Raw genomic sequence first — 15,993 nt, 5'->3', positions numbered from 1 at the left:
AACCCGCCCCTAAACCTACCCGTCACTGGGGTTTAGACAAATGTACAAATTCGTACGAGTGAGGTCGTACAAATTCGTACGAATTAGCCACCTCGTAAAATATGTACGAATTGGTCGTGAGATAGCGTTGCTCACGGTAATTCGTACATATTTTACGAGGTGGCTAATTCGTACGAATTTGTATGACCTCACTCGTACGAATGTGTACAATTTTTGCTAATTCGTACGTATTTGACGAGTTGCCAAGATTTGTCTTATTTTAAATAAACACTAAAAACAGAGATGAAAACTAAACTTAAGTAAGAAATGTACTTTTGCTATGGTTAAATACATGTTCAGTAATATCTTCCAGAGATTTTTTAATTTTGGGGCTATTTTTTTCTCTAAATAATGTTGAAATGGCAACTAGTAAGAGTTTCGTCATTCTGGCATGTGTGGAAAGGGTTAAAATATGCGTGTTATAACCAGTGTTGGGGGTAACGCATTACAAGTAACTTGAGTTACGTAATAATATTACTTTTTCAAGTAACTAGTAAAGTAACACATTACTTTTCAAATTTACAACAAAATATCTGAGTTACTTTTTCAAAAAAGTAACGCAAGTTACTTTTTCACATTTATTTGACTGACAGCTCTCCTGCCCCCATGTTGTGAAAAATAAGTGGAAAGGCGTGTGTGTGTAAACATGATGGTTATTGTAGTTCTAGACTAACTCGCACAATAAAGATTCTGTACTCCTCAAAATGAATAAAATCAGTCAAATGCAAAATCAGAGTACTCAAACCTCAAATATATAAATGTTAAATAGAACAAATATTTTTATGCATTTAATCTACCTTTATTGACCAATGTCGTGCTGCTGACCTTTGATGATTCAGTTAAGCCATGAGCAAAAATTACTAGATTTTTTGTTTTTATTGGTAAAACGTTTTTCTCCTGCGTCCTATTCTTCCATTATCCAGAATGGCAGCACATTTATACCTCAGCCTGAGGCCTATTATTTCAATTTTGGTATGAAGAGGTCTTTACATTAGCACAAAAAAGGACTTTTTTTGCTATTAAAAAACAAAACTAAAAAGCAAGCCCAGCCCAGGTGAGAAAAAGTAACGCAAAAGTAACGCAAAAGTAACGTAACGCATTACTTTTCTTAAAAAGTAACTAAGTAACTCAATTGGTTACTTTTTAAGGGAGTAACGCAATATTGTAATGCATTACTTTTCAAAGAAACTTTCCCCAACACTGGTTATAACTAACCCCGCGTTAGGTTGTGCCCCGCGCTCCCCTACATGTTGTTAATTACTCAGTACTTTGTAAATTTAAACAATAACACCCTATAATAATAAAGTGTAACCACCTAACCTTAACTCGTGTAGCAACCTTATATTACCCTGTACTTGCTCAGGTAAGTACACAGTTACTACATGTACTGTAAAATAAAGAGCAACCCAAATAGCTCTTCCAGTCTGATGGTGTGTGTGTGTGTGTGTGTGTGTGTGTGTGTGTGTGTGTGTGTCAGATGGCAGCAGTACGTTGCACCGGCCCCAGCCTCTGCCGCCCTCCTCCATGCATCAGGGCGGGCTTTCAGCCGACAGCAGCTCTGCCTACGGCCTCTCATCCAACCGCCACACCTTCTCCAGCTACTCCGAAACCTTCATGAGCCCGTCAGCTTCCAGCAACCACATGAATCCCGTGAGCAACGGCCTTTCGCCACAGGTTAGTGCAGACCATCAAGAACCTTGTTGAGTAAAGCTAGCTCATCATCAGCTCTTGTGAGGAATCATTTTGCACTGATAGGGAGAAACGAAAGCACAAACCCAGTTGAGTTTGCTTAGTTTCTTTAAACTTAATTAAATTTAAAGTCAGCTTTTAAATAGAGCTCACCTGCTTCATGCATGAAAACGTTATTATAATCATTCCCAAATCTTTCTATCAGGACCTAGGCTTCAAAGTCAGCATGAAATGACTTGTACTTTCGATATGGCTGATGGGAATCATCAAAAGTGTGATAAAACAATGTCTAAATAGCCATTTTATCACTGTGCGGCTTATGTGAGAAAAAGCCAGTAAATACGGTCATGTCCAAGTTGACTTTAAGATCAGATAAGGGTTTTGGGCTCTCCAGAAAATTGCCTTTCTCTCCAAAAATGTTTCTCTCCTTTCTTGCTGTACATACTTTCCAGAATTGTATATGTTTGCTTTGTGTCTGTTTTTCTCTCTGTAGTGCCCTTTATCTTGCTCACTAGGGTTTTCTTAACGCAGTGCGTGAGCTGCTTACATATATTTATTGTGAAAGTTGCTTATACAAATCATTTTTCATGGATAATTGACTTCTTGAGGTTTATACATCCAACGTTAAGTATAGCCGATTTAAGTTTGTATTTATAATGTCACACTTAGAGTAAATTCAGGGTATTTGGGACACTTTTTCCAAGTCATCTTAATGGCAAAAGGTGTCCCAATCACCCATACTATTTATCATACAAATATATAGATGGATTTTAGGAAGGGGGTCACTCATATTTGGGGGTCCTTGGCATCATAAAGTTTGAAAGCCCCTGAGAACGTCTGTGTATGTTTAAATCTAAAGACGTTGTTTGGGTTCTTCCTGTAAAGCATTGGAGAGTGTGTGTTTTTGCGGATCTCTTGTTGTGTCATGTCTGGATTGTTGTTGCTGTGGTTCTTTTTTTCGCAATCATTTCCCAGTTATCCTCTTTGGTTCCCATTAATGAGCATTTAGGGTGACTTTCTCCAGAAATGGTTCTGCCTTTAATACCCAGCATTAAAAAAAAGAATGCGTATTGATGCAAATCGCATGTAAGGAGTGAATTATACACAATTATCCATCAATACTGGGCAGTCTTGCCGACCCTCACCAACAAGATGTGGCTAACAAGCATAAAATAAGATTGAAATGGTGTGTAAAGAGTTGAAAATGAATTTCAATGCTGCATTTGTCCACAATTACCCTTTCGTTCACACATGTTTTATTGGGGGTTTCCTTTTCTCTTCCCCGCTCTCTCAAAGCAGATTGAGAAACATTCTCTGTATTACCCTCTCTTTTTTTTCCCAGAGAAGAAAGAATTAAGGATTTGGTGACAAAAAAGAGCTTTTCCCCTCGTAACTACAACGTCGGAAGGATAACATGGGCGTCTTACAGTGAGAGAGATTGTTAATCGTGGCACAGGGGCTTTGAGCACTAATGCCTTCGCTCCAAACCTCCGTCAATACCAGCAGACATGGAGGTCTTTTTCTATTAATGGGAGCGTTTAACACAGGCGCTTGCCTCTCGCTTCCTTCTCAGCTGCGATTAAACACTTGCTCTAAATAGTAAATGTTTCTTGTCTAATGCTGCGGATCAGGGCGGCAGGATTTAAATGGAGGAACAAAATAGATTTCAATTTTCTACAATGGCAATGTTTGGAATATTTCTAACACTCAAAAGTTTGATCGGTTGGTAACACTTCACAATAAGGTTTCTATTGGTGACATTAGTTAACTACATTAGTTATCATAAACTGAACAAGAACATTTTCATTATCTAACATTAATAAATGCTGTGAAACTATATTGCTGATTAGTTAATGCATGTTAACCGGTTAGACCTTATTGTGAAGTGTTACTGATCGTTTTATAGATTAATATAAATTGGACCTATATGATTATTTTTTTCTTTTTAAAATGGATAGTTCATTAGATACCTTTCAAAAGATAGCTTTCTTAGTTTAAATAACTATATATATATTTATGTTTTTTAATGAAACAACAATGTTGTTTTTAATATAATTTACATTATTTTAATGTAAAATAATTAAGAATGAGTCGAGTGTTCAAATGTTTAAATATATTAAAATATTTTTAAGGATGCCCTTCATACATTTTTAAAACACAAAAAATATATCATGTCATATATATAGGTGCAATTTATACAGCCAATTAGCTTTCTTAATTTTGATAACTATTATTTTATAAAATAATAATAATAATAATGATATCAATAATGTTGTTTTTAATACACTTTCCATTAATTTACTGTACAATAGTGAAGTCGATGTGTTCAAATTGTAAACTTTCAAAAGTAGTGTATATTATAATATTTTTAAGGATGCCCTTCATAAATACATACCTTTTTAAAACAAAACAAAAATCATATTTAGATTGCCAATTAGCTTTCTTAGTTTTAATAACTTTTTTTTATATTATAATGATGATATTTTGTAAATATATAATTATTATTAATAACAATAATAATGTTTTAACATATTTCCCTTATTTTAATGTAAAATAATTAAGAATGAGTCGATGTGTTCAAATGTTTGAATAATAGTGTATATTATAATATTTTTATGGATGCCCTTCATACATTTTTAAAACAAAAAAATATAGCCAATTAGCTTTCTTAATTTTAATAACTTAATAACTAATGATATTTTGTAAATATATTATATATTGTTATTATTATTAATAATAATATCAATAATGTTGTTTTCAATATAATTTCCATTAATTTAATTACTAAGTCGATGTGTTCAAACTTTAAACTTTCAATAGTAGTGTATATTATAATATTTTTAAGGATGCCCTTCATACATTCATACCTTTTTAAAACAAACGAAAATTAATATTTAGATGCAATTTATTTGTATACAGCCAATTAGCTTTCTTAGTTTTAATAATGATTTTTTATATAATAATGATGATGATGATATTTTGTGAATATATTATTATTATTAAGAACAATAATAATGTTTTAACATAAAAATAATGTAAAATAATTAAGAATGAGTCGATGTGTTCAAATGTTCGAATAATAGTGTATATTATAATATTTTTAAGGATGCCCTCATTTGTACATGTCAGTGTTTCTTATCAAGTATTAGAACCATTGACAAAAAGTGGATTTGAGCTATTTTTAATTTAATTATTCACTTTAAATTTCGTAATTTTTCTGATCTAGGATCCCTCTTTCTCTCTCTATGCGTCTCTCGTCCATATGGGAGAGCCATCAAGCTCTCATTGTGAGGAGATAAATGCAGTTTCTGACAGAGAGACAGAGTTCAGGCACAACTCAAACTGTCATGGCAGCTTCCACATGGAAAATCCTCATCTCTGTTTCACAAGAGCATCTGCTGAGGTCCTATCAGACATCACTTAACCTCATTGATACTCATTTCGGCGTATACGTTATATATTATATAGGTAACACTTTACTATAAGGTCCCATTAGTTAATGCATTGACTAACAATAAGCAATGCATTTTTAAAGTGATACCAATATTCAGACTTCAACATTTTCTCACATTATCACAGTTTGTTCGCTATAGTTTACAAAATAAAACATGACAAGAACTCAGAGTTAAACTCAGAACAAATGCAACTTTGATAGAATGGACTGCAATCAACCAATCAGCTGTTAAATTTGAGTACACAATTAGATAAAAGCCATTTAGCTCAACCAATGACCAAGCAATGCTTCATGGTGCAAAAGGTCACATTAGCAATTAAAGAAAAAACACTGAAGCAAAACATGATCAGCTCATTTGTATCAATTTTACTGGTGGTCACTGTATGAAGAATATTTGGGGAATATGTCACATTTGACTTTATTTTGCTATCTGCCCTTACATAAATGAACTATAGTGTCCTGCACACACTAGTGAAAAATGATATCTGAATCAGTTTTGGTTTGACTGTATTTATTGCTCTTGCGACACGTTTTTAAAGCACTAAGGCACTTGAGGTCGAATGCCAGTAGTTGTTTATTAAAATAAAGCAGTTTTTTCAATAAAAAAGAAAGTGGATGTGTTACTGCGGTAACCTTTTCCCTTTCAAAAACATCAGATGTCACCTTGCCTCCTGTGACAATGTCATAAATGCATTTATTTTTTAGATGAAAGATAACTCCCTCATATTGGAAGTTTGCAGACAACACCTGTCTGGCGGAGATAGGCGCATGTGCTCAGACGAAAGACCTATTTCTCCTAACGTCTGCTTTTGATGGGCTACTGGTTGCTGGTACAGATTGACCAAAATGTGGCGATTGGCTGTAAATGGGTTGCGGTGGCCGGTAATGGACCCCTGCTGATCTCAGCACAGGTCTTGGTGTAACCCATCCAGACAGCGCACATTTTCCCATTACAGGCCAGAGGAAAAGCCATCCACCAGCGGTTGTTGTTGTCGTAGTCCTTGATTAGAAGTTTAGGCTGCTCCGGGAGCGATGCGGTGTCAGATGGGCTCTATTAGGCATTAGTTGGCTGGTCCACAGGTAGGCTTTTGGGTTGAGGTGAGCCATATCGCCCCGTTTCATTTTGTCGCACAGCAGGCGGTGGATAAGAACATGTGCTCTTTTTCCTTTTCTTCCTTCGGGTAGAGGACATCTGAAACTATGTGGGAAAAATAAATCTCCAGCTGTGTTTATTTTACAAACAAATTGAATAATTTTATATTTTGTTCCGATGACCCTTCAAATATCCATAGTGATGTAGCTAATATGCCTCAATTGTCCAATAACCAAGCAGAAAATCTCTAATTGATGTTATCTAGAGAAAATAAGGCAGGAGTTTCCTGTTTTCCTGAACAGAGAACGGTAGCGCCAGAGATCGGCCTAGAGCTGAACATCATGTCAGATGCTCACTCTGGATATTATCCCTCTCTAAATGGGTTTTTAAGAGTGGTCCTGCGAGATGTGTTCCTTGGCAGAGCGGTTTGAGGTGGATTCCGCTTTTCTGCCTGACAGGGACACCTGCTGGGAGAGAGAGGAAAACGGCTCCACAGACCCAGCTGGGAAATGTTTATTTCCCTGTGAAAATGTACATTGAATTTCAATATTTATTTGGGTTTTATAAGATAAGCTTACAAAACAAAAAATGTACCATGGTAACCACAGGCTTTCTTTGAATTAATTTCACCCAGAATAACCATATTCAAATAGAATGGTATTTATATCCAACCAAAAACACCATGGCATTGTCATAATACTAGTTCAAAATACATGGTATTACTTTTATACACAACTACATTGTGTTTAAAGTGTTGCGATCAAATCATAAGTATAATATTTGTGGGTAAGTTTAAGGGTAAGGTTAGGGACAGGTGTGGTGGTGTGGGTAAGTTTAAGGGTAAAGTTAGGGACAGGTGTGGTGGTATGGGTAAGTTTAAGGGTAAAGTTAGGGACAGGTGTGGTGGTGTGGGTAAGTTTAAGGGTAAAGTTAGGGACAGGTGTGGTGGTGTGGGTAAGTTTAAGGGTAAAGTTAGGGACAGGTGTGGTGGTGTGGGTAAGTTTAAGGGTAAAGTTAGGGACAGGTGTGGTGGTGTGGGTAAGTTTAAGGGTAAAGTTAGGGACAGGTGTGGTGGTGTGGGTAAGTTTAAGGGTAAAGTTAGGGACAGGTGTGGTGGTGTGGGTAAGTTTAAGGGTAAAGTTAGGGACAGGTGTGGTGGTGTGGGTAAGTTTAAGGGTAAAGTTATGGACAGGTGTGTGGTATGGGTAAGTTTAAGGGTAAAGTTATGGACAGGTGTGTGGTGTGGGTAAGTTTAAGGGTAAAGTTAGGGACAGGTGTGATAGTATGAGTAAGTTTAAGGGTAAAGTTAGGGACAGGTGTGTGGTATGGGTAAGTTTAAGGGTAAAGTTAGGGAAAGGTGTGGTGGTATGGGTAAGTTTAAGGGTAAAGTTAGGGACAGGTGTGGTGGTGTGGGTAAGTTTAAGGGTAAAGTTAGGGACAGGTGTGGTGGTGTGGGTAAGTTTAAGGGTAGGGTTAGGGACAGGTGTGGTGGTGTGGGTAAGTTTAAGGGTAAAGTTATGGACAGGTGTGGTGGTGTGGGTAAGTTTAAGGGTAAAGTAAGGGACAGGTGTGGTGGTATGGGTAAGTTTAAGGGTAAAGTTATGGACAGGTGTTGTGGTATGAGTAAGTTAAAGGTAAAGTTAGGGACAGGTGTGGTGGTGTGGGTAAGTTTAAGGGTAAAGTTAGGGACAGGTGTGGTGTATGGGTAAGTTTAAGGGTAAAGTTGGGGACAGGTGTGGTGGTGTGGGTAAGTTTAAGGGTAAAGTTATGGACAGGTGTGGTGGTGTGGGTAAGTTTAAGGGTAAAGTTAGGGACAGGTGTGGTGGTGTGGGTAAGTTTAAGGGTAAAGTTATGGACAGGTGTGGTGGTGTGGGTAAGTTTAAGGGTAAAGTTAGGGACAGGTGTGGTGGTATGGGTAAGTTTAAGGGTAAAGTTAGGGACAGGTGTGATAGTATGAGTAAGTTTAAGGGTAAAGTTAGGGACAGGTGTGGTGGTGTGGGTAAGTTTAAGGGTAAAGTTATGGACAGGTGTGATAGTATGAGTAAGTTTAAGGGTAAAGTTAGGGACAGGTGTGGTGGTGTGGGTAAGTTTAAGGGTAAAGTTATGGACAGGTGTGTGGTATGGGTAAGTTTAAGGGTAAAGTTAGGGACAGGTGTGGTTGTATGGGTAAGTTTAAGGGTAAAGTTAGGGACAGGTGTGGTGGTGTGGGTAAGTTTAAGGGTAGGGTTAGGGACAGGTGTGGTGGTGTGGGTAAGTTTAAGGGTAAAGTTATGGACAGGTGTGGTGGTGTGGGTAAGTTTAAGGGTAAAGTAAGGGACAGGTGTGGTGGTATGGGTAAGTTTAAGGGTAAAGTTAGGGACAGGTGTGGTGGTGTGGGTAAGTTTAAGGGTAAAGTTAGGGACAGGTGTGGTGGTGTGGGTAAGTTTAAGGGTAGGGTTAGGGACAGGTGTGGTGTATGGGTAAGTTTAAGGGTAAAGTTGGGGACAGGTGTGGTGGTGTGGGTAAGTTTAAGGGTAAAGTTAGGGACAGGTGTGGTGGTATGGGTAAGTTTAAGGGTAGGGTTAGGTGTAAGGGAAGTGTCAATTGTGTAATTACAAATGTAACTACAGAAATTAATTACAGACGTAATTACATGCAGGTATTTTTTAAAATAAGTTTTTTGTACAATGTACAAAAAACGGGTGTGGTAGTATGAGTAAGTTTAAGGGTAAAGTTAGGGACAGGTGTGGTGGTATGAGTAAGTTTAAGGGTAAAGTTAGGGACAGGTGTGGTGGTGTGGGTAAGTTTAAGGGTAAAGTTAGGGACAGGTGTGGTGGTATGAGTAAGTTTAAGGGTAGGGTTAGGGACAGGTGTGGTGGTATGAGTAAGTTTAAGGGTAAAGTTAGGGACAGGTGTTGTGGTATGAGTAAGTTTAAGGGTAAAGTTAGGGACAGGTGTGGTGGTGTGGGTAAGTTTAAGGGTAAAGTTAGGGACAGGTGTGGTGTATGGGTAAGTTTAAGGGTAAAGTTGGGGACAGGTGTGGTGGTGTGGGTAAGTTTAAGGGTAAAGTTATGGACAGGTGTGGTGGTGTGGGTAAGTTTAAGGGTAAAGTTAGGGACAGGTGTGGTGGTATGGGTATGTTTAAGGGTAAAGTTAGGGACAGGTGTGGTGGTGTGGGTAAGTTTAAGGGTAAAGTTATGGACAGGTGTGTTGGTATGGGTAAGTTTAAGGGTAAAGTTAGGGACAGGTGTGGTAGTATGAGTAAGTTTAAGGGTAAAGTTAGGGACGGGTGTGGTAGTATGAGTAAGTTTAAGGGTAAAGTTAGGGACAGGTGTGGTGGTGTGGGTAAGTTTAAGGGTAAAGTTAGGGACAGGTGTGGTGGTGTGGGTAAGTTTAAGGGTAAAGTTAGGGACAGGTGTGATAGTATGAGTAAGTTTAAGGGTAAAGTTATGAACAGGTGTGGTGGTATGGGTAATGTTGGTAAAGTTGTGTGTGTGTGTGTGTGTGTGTGTGTGTGTGTGTGTGTGTGTGTGTGTGTGTGTGTGTGTGTGTGTGTGTGTGTGTGTGTGTGTGTGTGTGTGTGTGTGTGTGTGTGTGTGTGTGTGTGTGTGTGTGTGTGTGTGTGTGTGTGTGTGATGGCTAGGTTTAGGGGCAGGGGCAGTGTAAGGGGATAGAAAATACGGTTTGTACGGTATAAAAACCATTACGCCTATGGAATGTCCTCACATTTCACAAAAACAAACGTGTGTGTGTGTGTGTGTGTGTGTGTGTGTGCGTGCGTGCGTGCGTGCGTGCGTGCGTGCGTGCGTGCGTGCGTGTGTGTGTGTGTGTGTGTGTGTGGACTGGTAATCCCTACGTTATGGGGACAAAATGTCCCCACAAAGATGGCAATATCCGAAATCCTCGTCCTTGTGGGGACATTTTTAGGTCCCCATGAGGAAAACTACTTATAAATCAGACTAAGTGATGTTTTTTTTTTGAAAATGTAAAAATGCAGAATGTCTCCTGTTATGGGTAGGTTTAGGGGCAGGGGCAGTGTGTGTGTGTGTGTGTGTGTGTGTGTGTGTGTGTGTGTGTGTGTGTGTGTGTGTGTGTGTGTGTGTGTGTGTGTGTGTGTGTGTGTGTGTGTGTGTGTGTGTGTGTGTATGTGTTTGTGTGTGTGATGGGTAGGTTTAGGGGCAGGGGCAGTGTAGGGGGAGAATATACAGTTTATACAGTATAAAAACCATTACGCCTATGGAAAGTCCCCATAAAACATGAAAACCCAACATGTGTGTGTGCGTGTGTATGTGCGTGTGTAAACGAGAGCCGTGGGAGTGTGTTTGCGCTGTGGAATGAGGCTCTGCTCACGGACGGACGGACGGACGGGTGGGTGAGTGCGCACGGCAGCGCACGAGCGGGGTTGAGTCTCGCCACCGCAGGGATCAGAGAGAAAAACGGCGCTCACCCGAGCCTCCCTTTGATCCCTGTCCCCGGGCCTGCTCGCCTGCACCGCACCGCACAGCATCGCGCGCTAACACCAGCCCTCGCCAACCGCTGCTTGCGACTGTCAGACAGAGATAAGCGCGGAGAAGCTTCAACCCTCTCCCTCTTCCATTAGTCCTTCTCGGAAAAAGGGGATGAATTACGTCTAAGAACCCTGTGCTGGCGTTGACTAAAAAGGAAAGGAAACCTACCTCAGAAATTTAAAGTGCTCGCTTCTCTTGCCGTCTCCCTCGCCTCGCGGTTTTGACAAGACATTAGGCACGTGAATATCAATGAGCCGCGGAGAGGCATGTAGTCCCACACATTATTAAAAACTTGTGCATTAAGCCTCAGACTGGGCACCGTGTCAGCTGGCACGCTCTCCCGACGAACGAATCAAAGCGGATGAGCGCGCAGCATTCATCCGCACCCCGCGCGCGCTCGCTCGCTCGCTGCGAGAGGGGGGGAATTGATACTTAATAATTAGAAACCATATTAAAACAGATACTGTTTATATTTGGCAGTAATGGAAAATACCCATAAGAGGCTTTCCAAAAAAAAAAAAAAAGACCTGTTTGGCAGCTGCCAAGAACATCAGACAGCCAAAATCGTCGCCATGGGCAAAACAAAACTGTATTTTTGGTGTAAGGCTTACGGGTTCAGTGAGTGTGTAAGTATAGTCTTAGACCTGATGACAATGAAAGTGATTGTGCCAGTGTCAATCCTACCTGATTGAAGCCTAATATCTGTTCTTAACCTTTTGTTGGAGACTAGTTTGAGGGCCCTTGAACCCTTATGCATCTTTAGAAATACTGTAAACCGAAATTCTTCAGGTCGGTCTGATGATTTATGGGAAAGCATCATTGTTCTCTATAAAGTACTAACAAGTTTGGTAGCACTTTATTTTACAGTGTCCTTATGCATAATTACATGCAACTAACCCTCAACCAAACCCTACTCCTACCACAACCCTATAGTGTATGTAGTTCATTAATAATACTCAGTACTTAAATATATAATTACACTGTATCAATGACACCGGAAAATAAAGTGCAATCGTAATAATTATAAATAAAGCAATTAAGCCTCAACCAAACCCTATTCCTAATCCTAAACCTGTAGTAAGAACATGGAGTTAATTAGTACTCAAATGTATAATCACACTGTAACACGGACACCTAACCTAAAATAAAGTGTAACCAAAAGCTCTTTGTGGAAGCTAAAAGGGTTCTAGAGTGCAGAAAAACTCTTTTAGGTTCCAAATGTAACGTTTTTCTAAGATTAGCATCACTTATTCTGTTTCTCAAACGTAGCACTGATTTGTTCAGATCAATCATTTTAAGTTCAACTTTGGCACTGCCGTTCAACAGTTTGGGGTCACACTTTAGATTAGGGTCCAATTCTCGCTATTAACTATGACTTTTGCCTCAATAAACTCCTAATTACTGCTTATTAATAGTTTAGGTATAAGGGATGTAGAATATGATCATGCAGAATAAGGCATTAATATGTGCTTTATAAGTAATAAACAGCCAATATCCTAGTAATGCGCAAGGTAATAAGCTAAACTAAGCTAAAAAAAAATGTTACCAGTTATTTATTTATTTAAAGAAAATAATAATTTGATTCATCAAGGATGCATTAGATTGATCATAAGTGATTTCTATTTCGCATAAATGCTGTTCTTTTGAACTTTCTATTCGTCAAATAATCCTGATAGATTCAGTTTCCACAAACAAATTAAGCAGCACAACTGTTTTTTAACATTGATAATAATAATAAATGTTTCATGAGCATCAAATCCTCATATCAGAATGATTTCTGAAGGATCATGTGACACTGAAGATGATAAATTCAGCTTTACATCACAGGAATAAATTACTGTTTAAATGATATTCAAATAGAAAACAATTTTAAATTGTAAAAATATGTCAATGTTTATTGTGTTTTTGATCAAATAAATGCAGCTTTGGTGAGCATGAAAAAAAAAGCATTTTAAAAATCATATTATTGATTCAATAATTATAAATTATATTTAATTTGAATATTTGCTTGTCGGATGATTAAAAATCCCCATTAGATTCACACTGAAGGATAGACCTGAATGTCATGAGACCAGAAAGAACTCTTGCACAGACAAAACCACTCGCATTTACTATATATAGAGTGCAAAAAAAAAGAGTTTAAAGGTGTTTAATTCAAGATTCTAGTTCAGAAAATATGGCTTTGTATGATGCAACACACACACACTCACACACACACACCAGAGACGGTCCGGCGTTTTCAGAGCTGGTCATTCTCATGAGTTCAGGTCATGGATGCTCCACGCCTGTCTGTGTTCTTTAACCTCCATCTTTGGCTTCCCAGCAGTCGCCCGTCGAGTCCAATACTGACATACTCTCTCATCTCAAAGAAGAATTATTTATTTCTTTCGCTGCACTTTTCCTCCCCGACCGCTTCCTTTAAGGCTGCTCAAGACGACTCTGTGTTGGTCTCTCTGTTTCCCTCCCTCTCCTTCCCCTGGAGAGGAAGATGCTTTTCCCGCCGTTCAGATGAAAGGCTACGGCGGACAATAAAAATGCTATTTAAATGCAAGGCTGTTTGTATGCGGGTGAGAGATATTTTCCCCTGCCGAAAGTGAGCTGCCGCATCCTGATAAATAGCAAATATAAGGGAATGCGATTTACATTTATCTTGCAGAGGCAGCCAATATAAATTTCAGCAAATCCTAGGAGATAGGGATTTAAAGGAGGGAACGACTGAGACCAATTCATATGCCGTGTGTCCCACGCAACTGGAAATGCCCATAATATGGAGAATGGAGAGCGTATAGCCACATATACTCACACACACACACACCGATCGGATCTTATATGTCAATTACTTAGAGACTATAACATGCTGAACGACTTATTGTTTTGGCGCAGGCCAAATCTGTTATTTCATATAGCGTAATTGAAGTTTTCTATTTAAACAGAATTGTTAGTTGTAGCTTTTGAACACCTAAATCAATGTGTGAATGTCATTGCATTAGATAATATATCAAGGCCTGGTTTCACAGACAGGGCTTAGATTAAGTCAGGATTAGGCCTTAGTTCAATTTGGACATTTAAGTAGCTTTTATAAACATGCATTTGAGAAAAGAAAAAAAAACATTTCTGGGATGCATCTTGAGACAAAGTAATGGCACTGACATATAGAAAGATGCTTTCATTTGAACATGCTTTGAGTCTGGGACTCTAGACTTGAGCCTTGTCTGTGAAACCAGGAGCAAGTCTTTTATTTTAAAATTGGCTTGATCTGAAATGCTAAAACATCTGATGTAGTGTTGAAAATGAAGACATTGTGTTTGTTTGTGGATCATGTTGTGATGAACTTGAGGAGAACTGACTTCATCCATCCACTAAAAATAACCAAAACATCAGATGATTAGACATTATGCACATGTTTCTGCTACATAATAGAAATAAAAAAGGTAATTGCTACTTTCTCACAATTCCGACTTTATATCTCACAATTCCGACTTTATATCTCACAACTCTGACTATATATCTCACAACTCTGACTTTATATCTCACAATTCCGACTTTATATCTCACAACTCTGACTTTATATCTCACAACTCTGACTTTATATCTCACAATTCCGACTTTATATCACACAACTCCGACTTTATATCTCACAATTCCGACTTTATATCACACAATTCCGACTTTATATCTCACAATTCTGACTTTATATCTCACAATTCTGACTTTATATCTCACAATTCTGACTTTATATCTCACAATTCTGACTTTATATCTCACAAATCTCACAATTCCGACTTTATATCACACAACTCCGACTTTATATCTCACAATTCTGACTTTATATCACACAATTCCGACTTTATATCTCACAATTCTGACTTTATATCTCACAACTCTGACTTTATATCTCACAAATCTCACAATTCCGACTTTATATCACACAACTCCGACTTTATATCTCACAATTCCGACTTTATATCACACAATTCCGACTTTATATCTCACAATTCTGACTTTATATCTCACAATTCCGACTTTATATCTCACAATTCTGACTTTATGTCTCACAATTCCGACTTTATATCTCACAATTCCGACTTTATATCACACAACTCAGACTTTATATCTCACAAATCTCACAATTCCGACTTTATAACACACAACTCCGACTTTATATCTCACAATTCCGACTTTATATCTCAAAATTCCGACTTTATATCTCACAATTCTGACTTTATATCTCACAATTCCGACTTTATATCTCACAATTCCGACTTTATATCTCACAACTCTGACTTTATATCACACAACTCCGACTTTATATCTCACAAATCAAATCACTCAATTCCGACTTTATATCTCACAACTCTGACTTTATATCGCACAATTCCGACTTTATATCTAACATTTCCGACTTTATATCTCACAATTCTGACTTTATATCTCACAATTCTGACTTTATATCACACAACTCTGACTTTATATCACACAACTCTGACTTTATATCTCACAATTCCGACTTTATATCTCACAACTCAGACTTTATATCTCACAAATTTCACAATTCCGACTTTATATCTCACAATTTTGACTTTATATCTCACGATTCCGACTTTATATCACACAATTGTGAGAAAAAAAAGTCAGAATTGCGAGATGTAAACTCACATTTGTGAGATAAAAAGTCGCAATTATCTTTTAAAATGTTTTATTCTGTGACAGAAACTAGCCTCCATATTTAAGGGTGACTTAAGTGTCCAAAAAGTTTTGTAGCTACAAGTAAAACACTATTTACGATGCAGAGGCGTATCGAGTTCAGAGGCATGTTCGGTATCTTTTTGGTTGATGCCGCTGCAATTTATTGCCACTGTTGTAAAAGTGGATTTTAACACCTATTAGCAGGTGGAGGCGTTTTTTGCCAGGTAACCTTTGCCCGGAGAGGTTCTGCAGGGTCACCGTGGGGTCAAACGGACATAGATAAGCCTCCCTCGGTATCCCTTGGCTTTTTGTATGTCGTCTTTGTGAAATGTGCGTCCTGTTAGTTCCACATGCCGCTCTGACAGGTGCACTGATGTGATTAATACTCCAATGAGCAGCGCTGCTCTAACTTTCCCCAACTCAAACCCCCATCCGCCATGCCAACACCCGAACGCCGGCAGCCTGCGGTCTGAGGTCTCGGGTTGCCTTCGGACTGACCCTCGCTGGCTGAGCCGGGCAGCATCAGGGCACAGCTGTCGTCTCGG

At 38.5% G+C, this 15,993-nt stretch overlaps 1 protein-coding gene across 2 annotated transcripts in view; it reads left to right on the top strand.

Moving 5' to 3' along the window:
* Window positions 1-15,993, top strand: part of pax7a (paired box 7a) — an 84,284-nt gene that overhangs the window by 43,199 nt on the left and 25,092 nt on the right. For both annotated transcript variants that reach the window (XM_079843728.1, XM_079843727.1), the window contains exon 7: window positions 1,517-1,713. In XM_079843728.1, coding sequence (XP_079699854.1) covers window positions 1,517-1,713 — 197 coding nt within the window. The remainder of the gene's footprint in view (window positions 1-1,516; window positions 1,714-15,993) is intronic.

The sequence above is a fragment of the Gobio gobio genome, assembly GCF_949357685.1.
Source record: "Gobio gobio genome assembly, chromosome: 19".
Lineage (NCBI taxonomy): Eukaryota > Metazoa > Chordata > Actinopteri > Cypriniformes > Gobionidae > Gobio > Gobio gobio.
This window is presented reverse-complemented; position numbering and strand designations above follow the sequence as displayed.